At 38.4% G+C, this 24,336-nt stretch overlaps 1 protein-coding gene across 3 annotated transcripts in view; it reads right to left on the bottom strand.

The window, feature by feature from the left end:
* Positions 1-24,336, bottom strand: part of dlgap2a (discs, large homolog-associated protein 2a) — a 136,385-nt gene that overhangs the window by 30,773 nt on the left and 81,276 nt on the right. For all 3 annotated transcript variants that reach the window (XM_079631937.1, XM_079631938.1, XM_079631939.1), the window contains 2 exons: positions 12,267-13,405; positions 1,077-1,270 (listed from right to left, as the gene is read on the bottom strand). In XM_079631937.1, coding sequence (XP_079488063.1) covers positions 1,077-1,270; positions 12,267-13,405 — 1,333 coding nt within the window. The remainder of the gene's footprint in view (positions 1-1,076; positions 1,271-12,266; positions 13,406-24,336) is intronic.

Raw genomic sequence — 24,336 nt, 5'->3', positions numbered from 1 at the left:
GGACACATCTTTATGTGGAATCCCTGCCGCCTTACAATCTTAATACTGTATAAATATACTTTTTCATAATACATGATGAATGCACTGTTCCATAATACATGATGAATGCACTGTTCCATGCACCTACTCAAGGGAAGAGCTCATTTGATGTGCTACACTCTCTTTCATTAGATGTACTTTGAGAGAGGCAGTCTTGCCAAATTTATAACATCATGTTTCAGAGCTCTGCATAATGGTGTACAGCCCCTGTAATACAGAGCAGAAAATAATCCTCACGTCTGGGGGAGAACAAAGGCACCAGGTGGTATTGTGCGAGAGAGCGAGTGCAGTGTAACAGGAATATCCCAAAATTCAAAGCCGGCTGAAAATGGTACAATATCTGGAATGTTTACAAAAACTAGGATTAAAAAAACTCAAAAGTTTAACTTCTTAGTGTGGTTAATTTATACATGTGAAACAAAATGAATGTGACTTTTTTGTTAGCAGATATTACTGAAAGTTTAGCTTTTTTATGATGTATATTTAGCATTTGGCATTCAATATTCAGTGCCTGACATGACCAGCAGACTGTAGAAGGCTCTTGCCTTAGTCAGAGATGTCTGACTCACACTTGCTTTCTATAATAAACAGGATTGCTTCTTGATATGAAGAACGCAGATGCAGTGAGTTCAGTTGCAGCAGGTGTCAGTGTGTACTGAATCACTTTCAGCAGCTTATATGATTATATGCGTGTTTGTCATCTTAATTGGTTCAATTTTTCACTCAAATGTACCGGTATTGCTAAATGCCGGTTTCAAGAGGTAAACCAGGCTGTCCCGTTTTCATACTGAGAGAGTCTATAATGTTCAATCTGTGATGTGACTGCAGATCTTTCATGATGGCTCATAAAAACTAATTTGCATATTCAACAAAAAGGATCTCACATGTCACAGAATGTGGGCCTCTGTGATTTGGGATAAATAACTGGTTAATGATTGCATGCCTGTTTTCTGCTTTATGACTTTGTGCATTAATCACTCTAATCTCTGATTAGATGGGCTTTCTAATGAGATTCATGGGCTGATCAAAGTTCCTACCTCTGGTCTGAAAGCTGTCTCTGCAGCACGTGTTTGACGAGCGCGTCGGGTCGCACGCTTTTCTGCGGGGAGTTTTTAGGGCTGCCGTCAGAGTCTCCGCTGTCCTGATCGCCCATGGCTTTAACATAACTGCTGCTCCGCATCCTTCTGCATGGGATCTCCTCATCTCTCCCTCCCCATTCATCCTGAGGGACCTGTACGTACACACATACTGTTTTCATATAACAGATATATAATTATAAGTTATTAAAGCATAGACACACCTACCCCACAAACATATTGTCACAAAATACACTGTAAAAAAAATTGCTGCGATTATTTAGCACAAATTAAAATCCAACATTGTTTCAACTTTAAAAAGTATGTGTTCAAGCTTGACTTAAAATATTAAGTTTAGTTAACTTAAGTTTAGTTTGGTTAAGTTGGATTTTTAAGTTATCTCAACAAATTTTAACTAATCGCAGCCACATTTTTTACAGTGTACTGCATGTAGGACAGAAGGATAAGAAAGATAGTTGTTAGAAAATCTGTTCCCTAGTACCTCAGAAAAAAAAAAAAAAAACGTTTTAAGCGTTTCAGACCCCGTTTTTGACCCTTTTCTGTCAAGACTCGGGTTTGATTCACTCTTTTTGTTCTCTTTTCTCTTGTTTTATTTCTCTCTTCCACGTGTGACCGCACTCAGCTGATCGCATTCTGCAATCAGCAATTTCTCTTGATTTCTCTGCTATATATCCTTTGTTTCCCTCTGTTCTCTGACAGTGTGTTTTGTGTTTCCAGCCTCTTTTCCCATTATTTTGTTAAGTTTGTGATCCCTGTTTGTTTTGTTTAGCTTTTCTTTTTCTTACATTTTTCTCTTCAGCACAGTTGTGCTGCGTGTTTGCCTCCTGGAAATCTCCGGTCTTGGACCGTTCTCATGGTTTTGACCATCTGACCTGGTTCTGGTTTTGGAGTCTGGATTCTCAGTACACTGCTGGCCTGCTTGGACTGTCTTGCCATTCTGATTATCAGCCTGATCGAAACTGTGAGCTTGGATTTCTCGACTTCGACTCTCGCCTCACGATTGGATAATATATGCTGATGGACTGATTTGAATTTCAACCCCCGCCTGTTTGACTTTACATTTGCCCATTGCCCAGAGTTGGTTCTGAGAACTTTAAGTGAAAATGGAGGATCTTAAAAACTTGATATGTCTGTTTACGAAGCAGTCAGCAAGACCAAGAAAATAAGAACAGCGTATGCAGTAAACGGCCGGATGCTCATTAAAACTGAGTCCAACACAATTCATTGCCAACACCGCTGACATGGTGACATTGTCACGACTGTTATCCATCACCTATACCGGCTGACATTTAATTCTTGGCACTTTCCCCAAGAACATCTTCACAGAAACCACTTATCACAGACTATCTTTACATGTGGACAGTGACTGAGTAATATTACCATTGTTGTCATGATCTCTCTTCTTGTGAATGAACAATGTCTCATTGAGATCTGATGAGTGACTGAATGATCACATGTCAGACACCAGGCACTGACATATTTATGATGTGTTATTCTTTCACACTAGCAGGGAACAATTTAGTCACCTAGCAACGGTCCTCATCCTCATAACCTTCATAACACTACTTTACATTAGTACTCTGAAAACATCCTCTCAGACCAACACATCTCCACATTTTTAGGCCAAGAGATGAATTCATTATTAGTATAACATAGTGACAGAAGAACTTTACAGTGCTCTAACAGGAATATTTCTTTACTCGTGTTGTTCAAAACAATTTTTTTTCAGTGGAACATAAAAGGAGAATCTGGAAGAACTGTGCTGGTAACTTTTTAAGCAAGGGCGCATTAAATTGAACTAAAGTAAGAGGTAAAGACATTTATAATTTTTTATTACAAATAGGTGCTGTTCTTTTGAACTTTCTATTCATCAAATAATCCTGAACTGTTTACAACATTAATAATAATAAGAAATGTTTCTTGAGCAACAAATCAGCATATTAGAATGACTGGATTAATGAAAATACACCTTTTTCATCACATGAATCAAATATATATTTATTTATTTTACATTGTAATAATACCGTATTTCACAATATTACTGTTTTTACTGTATAAAATCGAATAAATGCTGCATAAGAGTCTTTCAAAAACGTACTTGAAATCTAACAAAACTTCTGAATTCTTGAGATCAGTTTACTGAATCACTGGTTAACAGCTCACGGGAGGTGATGATTATTTATTATCGACTTAAATTTTGGTCGACAAGCAAAATTCTTAAAGCTGTTCTTTTCTTCTACAGAAAGAAAGTCAAACAAGTTTGGAATGACATGAGGGTGAGTAAATGACAATTATAGAAATAGTGCTTCAAAGTACGAAATTGTTAGTCAGTGCACATTTCATTAAGGATTTGAATCAATTGAGCCACATTATATTATTATACAGTTGTAATCAAAATTATTCAACCCTCATTACAAATCAGGTTTATTGGCAAGATTTACAGCTGTTTGCAATGTTAACAAAGCAAACAAAAGTAATTGAAATAGCTCAACACAACAAATGTTTCAAGTGGTTTCCCCAAATTCAACTGAAAATACCACTTTTAATGACTTCTGCAGTCTTAAAATTATTCAACCCCTTTATGGCAAGCATCTTTACTAGTAGAACACCCTTTTGCTGTTATGACCTGTTGTGGTAATTCAATGAATCTATCTTGCCTTCCACATACTGCAGGTTTCCAGTGACAGAGGATGCAAAGCAGCCACAGAGCATCACTGAGCACCACCATGCTCAACTGTAGACAGCGTTTAGTACGCGCCTTACTGTGCAAGCTGAAACCTCAGTGCCTGGCGCCAAGTCTTGCTGCAGGTCTTTTGCAATCGCTCAAGGGTTTTTCTGAACCTGCCTTGTCAGAAAACTGGTTGTACCCGTCAATAGCTTCCTTTTTCTGCCCCGTCCAGGAAGTGTAACCCCTGTTGCTTTAACTTTGAACTTGCAAACAATGCTTCCAACGGTGTCTCTAGGAACATTTAGTGCCTTCTCTGTATTTTTGTATCCTGTTCCTTGTTTCTGAAAGGCGATGATATCTTCTCATAACTATTTGGACAATTATTTTGAATTCTGGCCCTATTTCTAACATGCAGTCAATCGTGACACTCAACAAACCTAGCCAGTTCAGATATTTCATGTGTTCTAGCTCAAGCACACCTGGTGCAATTAATGAAGCCTTTGATTAGTTGCATCAGGTGTGCTTGAGACAATACCTGATAGGGATTCTATTCAGAGGGTTGAATAATTTGAAGTTGCATTTTCAGTTGAATTTGGGGAAACCACTTGAAACATTTGTTTTGTCGAGCTATTTCAATTACTTTTGTTTGATTTGTTAATTGCAAACAGTTTAAAGTCTGAAAATTTTGCCAATAGAACAGATGTGCAATGGGGGTTGAATAATTACGATTACAATTGTATGACATTTAAAATAAAACAGCTTTATTAACTCTGTGACTGTGTGTCCTTTTACCAAAACCTTTTGTTTATCAGCCAGCCTCTTGTCCGGGTCACAGGGGCACATTTCAATGGCCTTGTGGTCTTTAGCATTCTGCAAGAAGAATTATTCTGATCCAGGAGTCAATGAAAATTAGTAAATGTCACAGACACCCTTGTACACACCCACACAAATGTGCACACACACATACACACACATAATCCATAGAAGTCTTTAGGTTAATTAAGTCTTGAAGGAGATTGATATTTTTAGACATTTAATTAACCAAAAACGCCAGAGGACAGACACAATCTGTGGTGTAAAACTCTTGATAAATCACTGAGATTTGAGTCCCGCTCCCCCAGTATGGATGGCCCGTATGACCAGGGCTGTAAACAGTGTGACATATAGGCATGTCGCACGTGCCACGAAAAAATGCGATGAATAAATTTGCCACAGCAGCATGCGTGCGATACAGTTTTGCATGTATGTGAGACAGTGAAGTGAGCGTGAAGTGTGAAGTGAGCGTTTGTTGTGTGCTTGTTTATGTGCACGATTAACCGAAATAGCGATTTGGCTTAGTGTTATCATGGAATTGCAAAGGCAGTGATTTTTTATTAAATATATGCGCAGCGTTTCTCATGGTGAAGTGCAGTACTGGTCATGGCAGATTGATTGGTTCATGTAAATGCTGCTCCTTCTCTACAAGTTTGTCACACATGCATTTGAAAAGCAACACGCAAACATCTTTCCAGACAACACAGATAAACCGTATATTGTTGCAATCGTATGTTTATTTTCTTCATGTTTCATCAATCAAAATGTCTATATCTGCAATATTTGGCCTTCGTCCATTTAAGGGGTTTCCTGAAACATCATAAGTTTTATGACTCACTTGTGGACGAAAGGGCGTCCTTCGGCTAGCAGTATGAAAGAAACAGATTACGTCACACCACCCTATTTTGGGTAAAACACAAACAAATTTCTCGCTATAGAAATATGAAGTAAACATAAGTGGATCCATACGTTTTTCTGCAGTGTAGAGAATAGGTTTTTTTTATCTCAGTGGATACTTTCCTGTCAAAAATTAAACAATTACTATCTCAGATTTGTATCATTATAATTTATAACAAAACAATAGACCTTTCTAATGAAGAGGTATTTAAAGGACAATTCCGGTGAAAAATTAACCTAGGGGTAATTAACACATGGTTACCGAGTCGATCGTTCTCTGGGATGCGTTTTCATGATAATCGAATTTGAAAGAGTTTTATCTCTAAAAACTGATTAGCTTATAACGCCAGTATATGGGGCTTATAATAGGTAAAAGTAAATCGCTAGTTAATGCCACGAACGCCGTGCTACGTTAGATTTCACAAACGTAATTCCTATCGACCAGCTCATTTAGCACGGGGTTCGTGGCTCGACTAGTCGAGACTGTTTTCCAAGATTGCTCCTGCCTGTATACGCGTAATGTACTGTCTTTATAAAGTATCTTCTTATTAAACTTTCTGTACACTTACAAACTTCTCAATGCTTCGGTTTGCATGTAGGGACCCTCATTATGCTACCGTGTTAGTGTGAGGCTATTTTGAGCCTTGTTAGTGGTATTAACTAGCGATTTACTTTTACCTATTATATGCCCCATATACTAGCGTTATAAGCTAATACGTTTTTAGAGATAAAACTCTTTACATTCGATTATCATGAAAACGCATCCCAGAGAACGATCGACTCGGTAACCATGTGTCAATTACCCTTAGGTTAATTTTTAACTGGAATTGTCCTTTAAAGCGCTCAACCAAAACGGATGGATGTATTTGGATTGTGATTATTGATATTGGCCTATCATTTTTTTTTACTTAAAGCTACACTGTGTAGGAATTACTCCCATCTAGCGGTGAAATTGTATATGACTACCAACAGAATATTACTTTCTAGCCCCTCCCATTCCGAGGAGGTTTTAACTCCTACGGTGGCCGTATTATTTCAAATCTGCCGGCAGTCGCGAGTAATCTCCACCTCGCATTCGTCACGGTGCCACTGAGTGTAAAAATGCGAAAGGCGAAGCTTGAATTCAGGCATAATTGTTTTTTCCCAATCAAATAAATGCTTTTTTGACAGCATTTTTTGTTTTTTCAAGATTCATGGAAAAATGTCTCACGGTTTCCACAAAAATAATAAACAGCACAACACAAAGTATTACACAGCAATTGATAATAATAAGAAATGTTTCTTGAACAAGAAAACAGCATAAATGATTAAAATGATTTCTGAAGATCTGGAGTAATTAACTGAAGACTGGAGTAATTCAGCTTTGCCATAACAGGAATAAATTACGTTTTAAATTATATTAAAATAGAAAACAGATGATGTTTTTTTTTTTTTTACCAAATAAAAGCAGCATAAGAAACTTATTTCAAAACCATAAAAACATTTACTGACCACAAACTCATAATCAAACTAAAATAATATTTCCCTTATAAGACATTTAAATCACAAAATACAAAATATTAGAGTGGTGAAACAACATAATTAAATTCAGAGAAGCGCTGAATGTTAACAATGTGTGGGATTGAATTCCTTTTTTGCTCTAATTCAGTTTAAGCCATTTAAACGAGTTCAATATTAAAGTGTTTGTTTTTTTAACAAGTGTATCTGATTATCTCGTCTGAAAGATCAAACATGTTTAAGCTCATTTAGGGGACAAACAGCAACACAAAGAGCATATGCTTTCACCAACATTCCCTACACACACACACACACGCACGCACGCACGCACACACACACACACACACACTCCAGCTTTTCCTGACCTCTTTAGTTGTCTGACTCTCACAATTTATTGAGTTGTTGTCTCTTTGAGTCTCTCTCTGTCTGTGTGTGTGTGTGTGTGTGTGTGTGTGTGTGTTTAAGGGTTGCTGTTTGGCTCCTGCAGGCTTGTAAACAGTCTTATTAATTGGTTATTAGATTCACCTCCACTGACCTATCAGAGAATCTATTTAAATACAATCCTCTCTTCTTTAGAGGCACTTGAAGAATACAGAGAGTGAATGAACAAGGTGGAGTCATAATGAGAAGGGTAAACTGTGTGTCAAAGTTTAAAGGAGTTTGCGGTTAGACGCTGCAAGGCTCAGCTAAAGACAACTGTTTATTAAGAGTGATCTTTTATTATTCAGAGAATGAACACTTCCGAAGTTCGCAGTGCAGTTCAGTGAACCCAGTGATGTTTGCCAACCTCTATTGAAATGTCAATGTCATAATGTTTGAAAACTTTATTCCTTTCAGTGTTACTCTTAAAGACATTCACACAAAGTTGAGAAAGTTCAACTTTATGCAAATGAGCAACAGTATGACGAGGCGACTACCAATGGGACTGAAGACACTAGAGTACATGTGATCTGTCTCCTTCTGTGGAGTACAGAAAAAAAAGGATAAGTTATGTTGTTATTTCAATGTTTTACATTATTTACAATGTTTCCACATACAGGAATACAAATGCCAGAATTATTGTTGTTTCAAGTTAGTTCTTTATATTCATGATATGATGTATTGTGCACTGCTGCAATTTATATAAAAACACATTATCATTCAGAATGATTATTTTAGTAGGAACGACATATCTTTTTACAAGCAATCCATCTAATTTGGGATTTTCAAAAGTTATTGCCAGTTACACAGCCAAACAACAATGTTAAGGAATCCAGAATTAGAAACAATTACTAGCAACCAACATTACAGCAACTTGAATATTAATATAATATTAATAATATTATTAATATAAAAGTTTGAGGTCAGTAAGATTTTCTTTGAAGTCTTTATTTAATTAAAAAACTGTAAAAACAGTAATATTGTGAAATATTATTCCAATTTAAAATAACTCTCACACCATTTCTTAATTGCTGTCAATGTTGAAAACAGTTGTGCTAATTAACAAAAATATTCATTAAGAGTATGCAGTATGTATGAATGGGTCATTATTACAGTTTTATTACGACCCAGAGCTAAGGATATCAACATGGTGGTAGCTGATATCACCTTAAAAATCATACTGAAATATTTAAAACGAACACATCTGACAGTGAAATCAGTTGCTACGCTTACATGCATTTTAATAATCCGTTTGTAATCCGACTGAGAGTTCATAGGGAGTGAAAAGCCTTATTGTAAACACCTCATTAGGGAATAATCCAATTCCGATTAAGCTTGAAAGAGGTGGTGCAGATCTGTCAGCAAATGATCTAGGGAAAAACACTTTTGTCAACCTACAATAATCAAGCAAGATATTTGATATAAATAGGATGTAAGGTAGTTATATTCAAAATCTACATTAACTTTTATTTTTAGGGGCCAGTTTGAATGTTCATAACATTCAAACAGACCGCAACTGGAACTGCTATCCATCACAGCGAGGATTCTGTGATAACATGATCGATGATTTATGTAAGAAGTGCTGAAACGTGGAGGAAACCCTTGCCAAAAGTCCTCTCATAAACAATTTAGCATTGATTTTTATCCAAATCACAATCTCAGCTAATGATTGAATCTACTCACGACATGCAATCCATGATGAACACACACCAAAAATAGCTTCTTTATTGCTATCGTTCGACTGGCAGTGTTCAGGACACGGGGCTATCAGAGTGAAGGGGCGAACGTCCCTCCCGGAGACTTTGCGTCACAGCTGGCTGCATCGATAACAGCAGCCAAAAATAGCACCAGCGTGATAGACGGCGCAGGCTATTTTTGTTGGGGTCGAGAGAAACTATTAAACGCCTGACCCAGAGATGCATCACAGTCATTGACTGCTGGATGGTTTCTGTCCCCTTTCTGCAGGCTGATGTTTAATCCATTTGGGCATATTTGAAATACAAACACACTTAAGCTAATTGGTGTGCTAAGAAAGACAGATGGGAAGAGTTGGTTTCATCCCTCAGTGAAAGTCCACATTTTTGTCACAGATGCATTTGAGCTGAAATTAAAATTAGGAGTGATTACTAATGAAAACCAATTGGCCTTTTTGAAAAATGGATGATGAAAGTTTACCACTTTCGCTAAAAGAAAAATGCTTCTTTTGTACAAGTTTTGAGCATTTCGGTAATTGTGTGACCTGTAAAGGTAAAATTTTGTCTTTATATGAAGGTTGCTGTCAATAACTCAACCATCTCCATAACACGCTTAACCAAAATGGTATTGACAAATTGGATTTAGACGTATGGACACAAGAAGTATAGGACATCCAGATGAAGGCTGGACACAATTTCTGGACACTAATCAACAGACTTTCAGATTTTTACCATCACAACCTACACAACCTCACTGACCAATGAAAGTATCAGCATAAAAGTAGCAGATTCACTTCAGGATAATATCAGGCAGATTAATCTTGTTAACAAAAAAAAAATGCATAGGATATAGACTCAGAATTGTCTAAGTTTACTCATTGGGACCTGAATTACATCTCCACAAGCCTCCAAAACGTAAAAACTAAAAATATTGATTTAAGGTTCCTTCTGGGACCTCTGGATTCTTTCTTTCCCCGAGGAAACTCTCAGATCCATCCATTCATTAATTATCTCAATGGGGCCATAAGCCTCACTGCTTCTGCTGTGCTATTGCATAAGTGCAGGACTGGTAGATTCTGCTGTGTCAGCAAATGTTTACTGAGGGTGTTTTTGCATTGTACCTGCTGATCCAACTGCTCGAGTCAGACCCTTGCAACACTAACTAGTTCTGGCAGACCAGCATATGTTGTGTTTTGGATGCTGGTCTCTCAACCTGGTTACATAAATCTACATCGGTCAACTATCTTCACCAGCTAAAGGCAAATGCTGGTCTACCAGATAAACCACCACTAACAAGCACAGACTAACTGGTACAGCATGGAAATACATCCTGTTTCAGTCCCAAAATATGTGTTTGCAAAGATGACTTTTCACAGTCTTTTTAAAGGTTGCATAAATACAATCCAATAATCAATCTTAATTATATTAGACTACAAAACGAAACAATTTGAAAACACACTGTTATTAATTCATTAATACATTAGAGTCATTTGTTAAGGGATCCAATATTTTGGACAGTAGATTCAGAAGGGGTGCTGCCGAATAAGAAGTGTAGGAAACTATTCTGTCAGCTTTGGCAGAACATGGCATGAATTTGGCATGTGCGAGAACCATTAACACAACCGGCATACAACACCGGACAAAAAGACTGTCATTTCAATTTTATTTAAAATTACAAGGTCAAAAAATTATCATCATGCATGAATTAATCGTTCACAATAAGGTCAATGTCATGAGTTTAGAAAACAGGGTGAATTCTCATTAGACTGTCAAAAAAAAAAAAAAATGGAACCAGTTCTGAATAAGAATGAGAATAAAGCATTATCCTAATATAAAGTGAGGCTGAAACAAGTCAAATTCTAACATGGGACGAATTAACTAAAGCAATATCACTGTCCTCTTTAAAGTAGGTCTAGTACTATTAAAACAGCTACCATGGGCATGTACTAAAACACAATAATGATCCCATCAGGACAAGCAATTTCCAGAAGTATTCGCATTGTAGCTGTACTCTACTGTGACAGATATGTGATTCATTTCAGCAATTTTGGAAATGGATTGCATTTTGCTACAATGCTAACTTGTGACAATCCAGCATCCATATATAGGATAAACAGGCCTAATTGTACAAATGAACTAGAAAACAGCAAGAAGCTATTTACAGTGGTCTGACAGTATCATGAATAATGGTGTGTCCATTATTCCCGACGAAATGTGATGCATTCGGAAAATCACGCATTTGCACAGAAAGATCAATGCTAATCAATATGACTCATTGTTTGCAATAATTCTGTACATAAACAACAGGAACAAACTGGTCTAGTCAGAGTGACAAGACCAATAAATCTGCCTCTCAATTTAGCACATTAGCACCTCACAACAGCAACAACACACACACACACACACACACACACACACACACACACACACACACACACACACACACACACTTCAATCAGGCTATATTCTCCATCAGCGAAAACAAACATATTCCCATCTATGTAACAACCCTTTCAGTGGACTATTACTTTTGACTCTGCTGGTAACCCTGTGAATGCTAAACTACAATCTACAGGCACCAATAAGCCATGGATCAGAAAGCAGCCACACAGAGGTTTGTTTAAAAATGAATAGCATTACTCCCCACACAGATGCAAACACTGAAACTGATCTTAGAGCAGTGGTTCTCATACTCCAAGGGCCCCCATTGTTCACTTCAATATCTAAATGCTTCTTCCAGGTGTTTCCATGATTCTTCCAGGTGTTTATATTTTTTCTGATTAAGAATTAAGGACACAATTTTTGTAATCACAATATAAAATATGTTTGTACTTGGCAAAAATGTATGTTCATAAATAAAAATGGCCATAGGGATTTTATTAATGCATGACTTTTCCAGGTTTAGAATCACTCTTCTATAATTAGGCTACCTCATTCAGTATATCCAGGATTTTCTAGATTGTGGGAATCCTGGTTCTTCAAGGGAAAAAGTTTTTATGGAGGTGAATTAAAATAAGGAATGCCTTGCGTTTTAGTTGTTATTTTAAGTCATCTTGAGGCCCCCTTGGAAGTTTGCTGAGGTCCCATGGTTGAGAACCACTGTCCTCACCAGCAGTCACATCTTCATGCAAGAGATCTCACCTGCAAATAATGACAAGGCCTCATGGAGGACTTCAGATCTTGAGGCATGGTCGGTTTCTCTAAGTTAAGGGAAGATTTGCGGTAGGCTTCTTTAGCCTGGCTCACTGTTAGCGTCGACCAAGAGCTGCGCTTCATAAATTTGCCCTCCGGGGCCATAGCGATGCTCTCGCATGCTGAACATTTTACATCGTTGTTGCTTTTGGAGGTCTTGAGAGAAAGGTCGCCATAGTGCCCATGGTCTGGGTAACAGTGAGTAATATGATCTCCGTGGTGCCGACTCATGATGCTGGGAGTCCGGTAGGTGCTGTCGCTGTCCAAGTTGTCGTCAGAACTCCACCAGCCAGCTATCCCTGAGCGTTGCTTGGAGTCTGACTTGCGTTCCTTGCTCTTACTCCGTTTGCTGTGTTTGTGATTTCCATGGTGATGTCCGTGATGGTGGTGGTGATGTCCGCTGTCTGAGCGAGAGTCTCCCTTGGTGCCATTCATCTTAGACGACCCCTCGAGCGAGTGGGATTTGGTGAAGAGCTTCTGGACGGAGTGCACCAGGTGGCGGATGCGCCCAGGACTCTCGTTGCGCTGCTCGCTGCTCGTGGTGGTGGCGGACGTGCGCTGGTACTGCAGCGTGTGGAAACCGTCTCTATGAATCGGCAGCTGCTTCTCAAATTGGTCGAGGAGGTTCGCGGGAATACGGTTCATCTTTCCGGACCCGCCGCCCCCACCGCCAACACTGACACCGACCCCTCCACCGCCGTTGCCACCGTGAGAAGTGGAGCCGTCATCCCGCGAGCCGTCGTGGTGTGAACTGTAGTGCATTCTGGGAAAGGTGCTGCTGGAAACGTGGTCAGATGCCATGGAAACGGGCATCACCATGCACTCTGAGTGGATGGAGCTGCGGGGCGAGCAGCGGTGCGGATCCAGAGGGAAGCTCTCGGTCGGACTGAGCAGGTAGGGAGAGCGAGGGTCAGGGCCGACATGCTGCAAGTGATCAAGGGACTGATCGCAGTCTGGCAGCCCACAGGTGTGTCCTGATGTGAAGGTGAGCTGAGGACGGCCGCTTGATAAACCTTTCATATTCCTGGGAGGGGAGGGGTAGCTGTCTTCATCGAAGTATGGCGGTGGAGACCATGAATCTAGCTGATCTATGAAAGACAAAGAGAGAAAAAGATAAGAGAGAGTGAGTGAGTGTGGCATTCAGCATCAGTTTAGAACTTGTTCAACCTTTCTGCAAACTAAATTCCGGGACGTTTTCCCATGGGCATGTAGGAAGCACTAATAGATGTTTGCAAAACAGTGTGGTGGGATTCAAACAAGCTGATTACTAAATCACTGAGTTTTCCTGAATTCAAGAGATCCTCTTGAACCTCTTTACAGTCCCAACACTTGAATGAATGGAATGAAATCAAGTTGTCTGGACGAAAGCACGTCCCATAGCCCTCCACCGATCCTCCCCATCTGGTCCTGCCAGGCCTTACAAGGACAGAGTTGCAAGCCTCGCCATTTATCCAATGCAAAGTAAAATAATAGCCTATCATTTCAGAACCGCTGGGCCATCCGTCAAAGCCGGCTCCGGAGAGAGAGGGAGCACTTCGAGGTGCTTCAGCGGTTGTCCTTGAGAGACATTGCTCAGAGATTAAAACCACATTCACTGTGATCTTTCATCACAGTCACATATGGGCAGCCTGCCGCTATCTTCATCAGAGCTAAGGCTCAGAGATGCCGTTTTTCCATCCAGCCATTTGCCCTTTCTGACACGACTATTTCATTCTGCTGGATCATATGTCATTTCACACAGGTGATTAATGGGAATTTTCATGTGGTGAAAAAAATACAAGCTAATGCATATTAAAATAAAGGTCATTTTTCAATTGATGAAGAAGAAAATACTGTCACGGAACATGTCAGGTTTAATTCGTTTTACTTGTTAAATTCATTCAGTTTGAATCTCTGGGATATTTTTGTAACAATTGTAAAGTTTTATTTTGTATCAGAGTGAAAATACTTAATTTGGCAAATATTCACAAATATTCGCAAGTATGCTTATGTAATGCATTTAACTTCCTATTTTATCTACATAGGTATTAAATCTGTTAAAAAAACAAATTATCCCAGGTAATGTCCTATAAAGTGTTACAAGCTGGTACAGACCTCTGATGACTTGAATCTGAACACAAGAGTCAAACATGGTAACAGTACCATGGTCACAACACAATGCAAAGCACAGTACATAGTCAGACAGAAGATTAATTCCCTTCATTTTTGAGCGTTACATTTATGTGGGTTGCGCCATTGCCAACTGAATATTACTCACTTTATCTCAATAACTTCCCTCACGCAACATAAATGAATCATACTATAGCTATATCGGCCAGTGCAACACAAAAGAGTGTTCACTTACATCTCTCTTAAAACATCCATCGATAAGTCAAGAATACACTACATTTTAAAAGTTTAAAGAAATAACACTTTTATTCAGCAAGAATGCTTTAAATTGGTCAAAGGTGACGTAAGAGACATTTATAATGATACAAAAAAAATATATTCATCATATAATCCTGGGGGAAAAAACTTACCAACCCCCAACGTTTGAACAGTAGTGTATTTCTAACAAACACACAGACTCCAGAAAATAAGAACTTACGATTCATATCTGATTCACACTGGCAGCAAGGAACTGGGTCCAAGACAAAAGCAAAAACATCTTGGTGTGAATTTGGAAAGCAACCAATTCAAAAATTCTCCCTTGTGTTTAATTAAAGCACAAACAGAGTACTGACCCATAAGGAGATCTTTAGCTCAGGTCAGCACACACCATAATGATGCCCAAGTCCATCTTGATTGAAGAGGACCTGAAGGAGAATGTCAAGTTTGTTTATTTTGAGTGTGTGAAAGAATATTCTAGAGTGATAGCGAATCACAAAAAGGCACTTCATTAAAATTAAACTTTGTGAGAGGCTGAACAACACAGAGAATCATATTAAAGCACAGCCAGAACAAACAGTCCTATTTGGATCAACATCTGTAAACACCAGCCAATACAGCCGCTTGATTACGTTCTTACAAAGGTTAAAAGCAAAGAACCTTCAAGGAATCAGATTTGTTCATCAGAAAATCGAAGCAATGCGATTGTGTCCTTAACTCCCAGAAGGCTCTGTAATAAACCGCACTGTTACATTTCTGAATCTGAGGGGACGGATACAACTGACAGGACCAGAATGGCTCTGGTCTCATTGGAGATGTAATAGTTTTGCAGCAGCCTGTTGTTGGTTATTTCTTCTTCATCCAAATCCAACACAATTGCAGTGAAATATCTGGAGACAACGACAGAGAAGCACAGATTGCAGACTGAAATTAACAAAGCACAAAGTCCATGCCAAAGGCAGTGAATCTTTCCAACAACAACAACAAAAAAACCTGCCTTGAACGCCTCGTTTGTAGTCCTGCTATTATTTCCATAATGTAGCTATGTCGCCATGTAACACATTTTGCATAATACATTACCACCTATTGACTATTTACTGTAAAAAATTTTTTTTTTTAAAAATGTTGAGCTAACTTAAAAAGTTGAATGCGATAGGTTGCCTTTTTTAAAGTTATTTCTAACAAACTAATTTGATCCAGTTAAAGGTTGTATCAGCGATTTCAGGCCCAAAAATAAATGGTTAGGGTTAGAGTTAGGGCAAACCTAACCCTAATGAGGTTTTGCGCTCGTGCACGGCTGCACGCGAAGTCGGAGCTGAAGAAGAAGCCAGCGTCTATCAATGAACAAGAGAATTTGACCCATTTAATCCTGCAGGCAAATAAATTGCATAAGTTGCAATACCCACATTCATGAACCAATTTGACCGATTCGTTAAGAAGAGCTTGCTCGAAAGATTTATTCATTCGTGAATTCGTGACTACAGAGGTCATGCTGCATGTTTGTAGCTTGGTGAGTAAGAACCAGTTCTTGATTTTCAATTGTATAAATGAAACACCAGGGTATTTACCAGGTTAATTGTTGAAAACTTTGAAAATAAGGCCTGATTCTTGCCCATGTATTCTGATATGGGCCTTCCTGTGGTGGATGGAGAGGGCTCTTGATCTCAGTACGGGTTCAGGGGAGGTCATCAGAGGCTCTAGATGTTTGTGTGAGTGTTATGGCACTGCTCGCCAGTGCTCTACAGCCTTAAGCATTTCCTGTCACCTCATCTCATGAGTTCAGTTTTCTTTACCCTGGACGGTCCCTGCTGAATAAATACGGCTTACTGCAGCATCCTGCATACTAACAGCATGAGTGCAATCAGCCACAGGCGCCTTCGCATCTTTCCCTCTTTATCTTTCTCTTGTCTCTCTGCAGGGGGCAGCAGGTATAAGCTTTATTTTGCTGACTCTGTCACTACAGCAGTGCTAGTGAAGACAAATGATCCAACCACCACATTAACACTAGAGAAAGGACCTGATGGAACTGTTAAAACCGCACAGCCACGACAACAGCCCTGACAAAACAAGTGAGCTCCCTATAGACTGCATAGGGACCATTCTTGCCATCAAGGATCCTCATAAGTGAACCCACTAAACTCACAACTGATTTAAATGGATTTAGAGGTTAGCATCATAAAAAATAACATGACCCTAAAACTACATATCACAAAGTATTGTGTAAAGTAATATTTTTTACACTTTTGACAAACTTTTCCAGAATTAAAAAAATATATGTATTTTTTAGTGTTGAAAAGAAAAAGTGTTATATATAATATTATATATATATATATATTTATGTCTGCCATCATCTCAGACCTTATTACAATGCATTCTGGGATTACATGCAATGCTGCTTTAGAATTTGCCTACAATGAGGTATCTTAAGAGGCAGAATAATTATGTGTAAGAAACCATATGAATGCAGGAGATATCTCTCTTTTGTCACTCCAACATGCTTCATTAAGCAGAATGTTCCCACAATGTCCTACTTTGTTCCAGCCTGACAATTAATCCTCAAATTAATCACCCCCCTCAAAAGTGATTGCCACAGCAGTCCTTTTCTTGCGTCTCAAACAATCTCACTTCATATGAACTCACTTTTAGAGAGGAAGGACATCATTCTCTCCTGCCCAGGAGAGTGAGAGATTCCTAGAGTCTGATAAGCCCAGTGAGTTCCTGTTAAATGCTTATCGTAAAGGAGTGAATTAGCATTACTGTGACGAGGGCTATTATCTGTGCCTGGTTCTGCTCAGCGAGGTAAAACATGTCTATTACAGCAGACTAAAGACAAATATTTGGCATATAGACAGCCAGGTTTATGGATTATAAAAATTCTAGAACATTTTAAAACACAATTTGTAAAAATTAACAAATCAATGCTCACTTAAAGCTACACTGTGTGATTTTTACCCCCATCTAGCGGTGAAAAGGTATATGACCATCCAGTGAATATTAGTTTCTGTTCCTCTCAATTCCGATTTCGTTTTAACTCCTACGGTGGCCAATGTAGTCCAAGATTAACATGGCTTCCAGTTCGACCTCGTCCATGAGTATTCCTTCAAGTGATGAGGTTACTTTAGAAAACTATTATAATTTGCAGTAATTTCATGTTATTTTTTTTACCATTTTATTGCTAACATCAGCTATCAGGTTCCCAGACGAATGCAAGCTAATCTTAGTAAAGTAACTTTTATCAGTGCTATTGTTATTCTGTATATTGTACGACATCATCACTAGCGTAAGGCAACGTTTACATTGTAGGCTATATCATTTTCTCCGTGAGCAGAGATCAGCTGATGTGACGGAGGTGCGAGGGAGAGGGAGAGGAAAAAATAAAAACAGGGCCGGTGCCAGTGAATTGCGGAGACGCGAAAGGCGAAGCTTGAATTAACGGGTATGTCCCTCTTTGGCTAATGTACTTTCAAGATGGAGGGGCAACATGGCGACCGGCATTCGAACCCCTCACCCGTATGTATTTTCAATGGCATATTATACACTCACAAGAATACTTTATTACTTGAACGAAGTAAATACACATTAATGAGCACATATATTTTTGAAAGAACTAAGTGTTTTTAGCTAAGAATAAACTAAAAAAGTTACACAGTGTAGCTTTAAAGGTACAATATGCAAGATTTTCTGCCACTAGAGGGCGCTACATTCCAAACAACGACAACAGCGTAGCTTGATGACGATGTGAAGGAGCGTGGAATGATGGGAACTGTCGTTTTTAACTCCACCGTGGATGTAAATCAGTCAGACGGGAATCGAAAAATTATGTTCATGGATGAGGTAAAGTTCTATTTTTATAAATGTTGCGTTTAATGACATGCTTTTATTTCATTAAAATGAACTAACCGCAAGAAAAGTAAGGTTTAATACTAATTGGTTATCATAGATGTTACCGTATTTGTTGAATTCATTGTTGTGAAAATAACGCTGCGCAGTTTTACGTGTTCTAAACAATTGTTGTAAAAGTACATTCGAACATACCCACATCATTTGCCAAAAGACTGATTAATCTTTATGTATAACACATGCTATATTTATTTACATGCCCAAAAAACCCAGACGTGATAAACAATGTCAATAAACTAAACACAAAACTAAAGCAATACTTTCCTTACATAAACATTACTATTACCGAATGCACATTTGGAATATATAAAATGAACCCGTACGTTTATGGGACTTGTCTTTGTCGACAGAACCAGCTGCAATCGGTAAAGAATAATTGTGCTCCATAACGACTGCACGAAACAAGCTAACGTTTGTTCCTTGATAGACGCTACAACTACAACTTCCGCATTTGTCCAGGACTCCACGCAGTACGAGCGGAAACCGAGGGTAACGTTGATATGATGCCATTGACTGCGACTCCCAGCTCACCCCTGCTCACACACCGTTTCCTTGGTTAAAATCGCAATTTTCTCACGATTTAAAAATAGTTGTAAACATTTGGGATATTGTAAGTAATCAACTTAACAAAATATACTGGCCTTGTGATTTTGGGGATATTTTAATGCAAAAATCTTACATATTGTACCTTTAAGGGCTGTTTACACTGATACTGATTTTCAGTGACAAAGTGATCGTTTTCAATGAAAGTTGATTTCTGGCAACATTAGTGACTGCTGGTTACTGACATGTGCAGTTATTTGAGATTAACTTAATCAGAAAAAAATAATGCAATTCATTTGATTAATTTTAATCGATTAACAGCCTTAATTAAAATGATTCAATTATACGTTTAATTAGAACTGTTATTCAGTTGCTGAAGAAATACTGAAAAACATTAAAACGTGTCTTTGTAAAATGCAGGACAGTGCTGCATTTCTTAATATTGCTGCAGCAGATTCTGGGAGGTGAAATGTGTTTCATAAATCATGACGCTAAACCCGCAGCTGTTGGGTCCACACAATGCAACTGGCCTAAAAGTGTCTGAACACAGAAAGAACACAGAACAGTTTGCTATAGGAACTCATTCAGGAGTAACTCATTTATGTGACATCTAAAGGCAGACTCCCAGGCAAATCTTTAAAAGTAAAAAAAAAAAAAAAAAAAGCACAATTTTTTTTTGCAGTTGCCACAGTAACCAGTACACATGTCTTCAGCTGTGTCATGTAACAGAAACTGTTTAAGATCTTTGCAGAAATGTCGTCAATTCATTAATTATTAATGATACAAAGGTAGTGAAGTCAGAACCCAAAAGAGGGATGCTTTACAGCTCCATGCACCTATTGTACAATATTTCATTTTTAAACCTAAAAAGTCAACAACTTGCAAATATTGCTTATCTCAGCAAAGTTATTTTCCGTATCACATTAAACAATTCTGACAATCACATCACTAGCACAACAATTATGGATGTCCCTAAGGATTTCACCAAGTCACCTCACCATCATATATCAGGCGTACCACGTGCCCCAAACCAGATCCAACTAGTTATTACTTCATTCTCAATATTAATTGCCATGGAAATCCACCACTTAAATTGCAAACATATCTAAAACTTGTGAGAAAATAATGTACATTCTTGAAACTCAAAGCTGTGTAAAAGCAGCTTGCTATACCTTTCCAGGACCATGGACAGCGTCTCATCATTTAAGCTTGATTTCATAACAGCCACTGCAACTACTGTACTTTAAAAGCTCTTAATCCCAGTCTATTGTAATCATTTAGAGTTTAATTAGAACAATGCACTATGAAGCACTGTTAGATCTTTGTAATGCATCTAATATCTATAACCAAACTAATAAGAGATCAAGCAGAGAGGACCAACATCCCTGGTCTCACTCAGATGATCTGGCATCTCAAAATATCCAAATACCTACAAAATGCCTACACTACAATTAAAAATGATTCATTTGCAATCAAAACACATGGCTACTTCTGAATGAATGTCAGTTTAATAAGAAGATACAAATACAGACGCATAAACAAAGGTATACGCAAGCAAACAACATGCATACCAACAAACAAGGGTACACATAAGCAACCAGAAAAAAGTAAACACAAACACAAGCACACTATAATAGAGTTTATTTTGTACCTGGAGGAAATGTGAAATCTTGTTAGATTAAGTGCCGTGTCCATTTTACTGCCTGTTTACTGACACAGAGATCAAGGCAACACAATTGACCTTAACCTCAGCACACACAAACCAATCACAACAAAGATCATTTAGACATTAAACCAATCATGGCAAAAACAAATACTAAACTTGCAAAAGCAAAGAGACTCTGCTGCACACAACAAACACAGAACGCAAACTCTTCTCGATCTAAGCTGTGTAAAGCAAAGGACTGTCAGTGCGCAAACTGAATTTATCTGTGTAATTTTAGATTTCTAGATCCAGCAACCTTTTCATAAAGGCTCCCAGAGGGTAAAAACAACCACCATAACCCAGAACTGATGATTCACCAAGCACTTTGGGGCAACCTTATGACGCTTCTTTTTAAAATGAATCTTTAATTCATTATTTATTAAAACACACACTTGCATGCACACACACACATTTTGTTGCACAGACTCTCTGTAGCTAATGTACTGGTTTTATCTGAGTATGTTGTGCTTCTTTCAGAGGAAGCTGTCATAACATTGTACTGCTTGCTCTACAACAGCAGTTTCACTGCATTTTTAAGGGGGCTGAAGATAAGAGCAGAATCCTCTTTTGCTTAGCTTCAGTGACAATATTTCTACAACTTCTTATAAAAGAAGTCTTTAACAAAGTTTGCAGTAGCACTTTATTTTACAGTCCCATTTTGCATGAACATACTATGTACTTATTGTAGTAATGACACTAAATACTAAACCTTAACTTAACCCATTACATTACTCAGTACTTTTGTGGGTAAGTACACACGCATTGAAAGTGCACGTACTGTAAAATATAGTGCAACCAAGTTTTACAACCCCTAGGGGGTCTGTCTGTGGTACTGCAGAGGGTAAAAAAAATCCAATATTAAGCAAAACAAATGCAATATTAATTTAATAAGCTTTCTTGTAGCTCAAACAGTAGTGATGTGTTGTGTTAGTGAGGCCAGCAGGGGGCGTTCACCCTGTGGTCTGTGTGGGTCCTAACACCCCAGTATAGTGACGGGGACACCATACTGCCAAAGAGCGCCGTCCTTCGGATGAGACGTTAAACCGAGGTCCTGACTCTCTGTGGTCATTAAAAATCCCAGGATGTCCTTCGAAAAAGAGTAGGGGTGTAACCCCGGCATCCTGGCCAAAATATGCCCAGTGGCCTCTGTCCATCATGGCCTTGTAATCATCCCCATACACTGATTGGCTTCATCACTGTCTCCTCTCCACCAGTAAGCTGGTGTGTGGTGGGCGTTCTGGCGCAATATGGCTGTCGTCGCATCATCCAAGTGGATGCTGCACATTGGTGGTGGTTGAGGAGATTCCCCCTCTTCTATGTAAGGCGCTATGAGGTCTCAGAAAAAGCGCTATGTAAATGTAACAAATTATTATAAATGATTAAATTATAGAAGAGCACTGGCGCTTGCAACACCAAGGTCATGGGTTCGATTCCCAGGGAAAGCAAGCACTGATAAGAATGTAAATGTGTACCTTGAAATGCAATGTAAGTCGCTTTAGATAAAAGCGTCTGCCAAATGCATAAATGTAATGTAAATGTAATAAGCTTAAGTTCAGCTAAACATTTCACTGTCCCTTCCACATAGAAATGTATTAAAGGTGCACTATGCAGTATTTTCGAATAAAGTATAGACTCATACAAAAATAATGCCTCATGGTCCACAAGAAGTGTGTGGTGGTGTTTGTGTCCTCAGATACAGCCCTGTTCCTGTATGTTCTTATGTTCTTCTTGCATTCCTGTGTTCCGACATTTCACTCAGTAACATTAGCCAGTTTTGATTTATATGCTGTTTAATGTTGATGATTGCATTATTTTACATTTATGATTACATAGGATAATGCTTGTTTCTCCATCTTCTTCGCATGTGTTTTGATCAGGAGAGAGTTAGGAGAGGAAAGAGTTAATAAATAAGTCACTGCATTTAGATCCTCCTTTCTGTCATTTCTGGACTGACTTATAACAATCTTTAGTCATCTAACTATTAGCGTAACTGTTATTTGATATAGATACACAAATATAATATAAACCCAAATATAAACCCAATATAAAAACATTTGCTTATCACTCATCTTCCCGCATGTAGTTTAAGTCGTTTGGGCTGGGTCCTGATTTTGATGAGTTAGATGCTTTCCTGGGTCAACATATTTTGTTGATCCTGGAACAACGTTACTGTCCGAAGATGTACTGTAATCCTAACCATATCCCTACCCCTAAACCTAACCCTACCCATAAGTTATCCCTAAAATCAGAGGGCAATGATAGGTGATTAAAGCTGCAGTTGACCCTGGCTGTAAGCCTAAACTTGAAGTAAAGTGTAAACTTGTCCCTCAAATCTGATTGGTTGATTGGAATGTTGTTCCAGGATCAACAACGATGTTGATCCAGGAACATGTTGCACTTTCTGAAATCAGGTTCTGCTATGAAGCTGATCAGGGGAGAAGGTTTGGACTTCACACTTACAGACAGTAACTGAAAACAGTAACATAATGCACCTTTAATCAAGTAAGTATTTGACTCTCTACATCCCAAATTACTATTTGTATGGCATAGCAATATAAGTAATATAAGTGTGTGAATACATTAATTTGGTACTTTATTTGTGTTATTAGGCCAGGCTTAAAATGCAGCACTCAATTTCACACAATATGTAATGGGGCTTCCTGCTCTTTGGCTCTCCTCACCAAGGAATCTTTGAAAAGCTTGACAAGGGTAAAGACCCTGTATTATAAATTTAGTGTGGTTCAGTTGATAATTGACATGCTTGAGTGACCATGACTCTAGACGCCCCCACTCATGATACTCAATGCAGACATGCATTTGTCCTGTGCACTCTGTCATTAGCTATCAGTTCAAATGAAGGCCAAATGAAAGGTAAAGGCTGATGAGAGCATTCTCTCACAGAATGAGAGTCACTATACTGAGGCAGCATCACACATCTGCATCTCTTCTGATTCAGGGTGAGTTTAGTAATTACAAAACATCTGCTGCCTTCTACCAGGCTGATTGAAGTCTCTCTGATGTCTTTTTTCACCCTCATTTGCATTTGTAACACCAAGGCCAACTAGGAGTCTTGTGATGACCTCACTTCCTGTCAAACTATGATTGCCCTTCAAAGTTGTTACTGTCCTTTAATATGTTTTTTCGTTTTAGCTGGGTGTGTAGACAGATCTATCCATCCTTCCATCCGTCTGTACTACTGTTCAAAAGTTTGGGTTCAATAAGATATTTTTTGAAAGAAATTACTCATTTTATTCAGCAAGGACGCATTCAATTGATCAAAAGTGACACTGAAGACTGGAGTAATGATGCTTAAAATTCAGCTTTGCCATCACAGGAATAAATGACATTTTAAAATTTATAAGAATATTTCACAATTTTATAGTTTTTACAGTATTTTTGATCAAATAAATGCAGCCTTGGTGAGCAAGAGATTGAAAAAACTTACCCACGCATCCATCCACTTTCAAAAGTCCTACAGGATGAAATTTTATATAATTATAACTA

Source organism: Phoxinus phoxinus (assembly GCF_949152265.1).
Source record: "Phoxinus phoxinus genome assembly, chromosome: 13".
NCBI classification, from domain to species: Eukaryota; Metazoa; Chordata; class Actinopteri; order Cypriniformes; family Leuciscidae; genus Phoxinus; species Phoxinus phoxinus.
The sequence above is the reverse complement of the archived record's forward strand: the minus strand, read 5'-3'. Positions and strand labels throughout refer to the sequence as shown.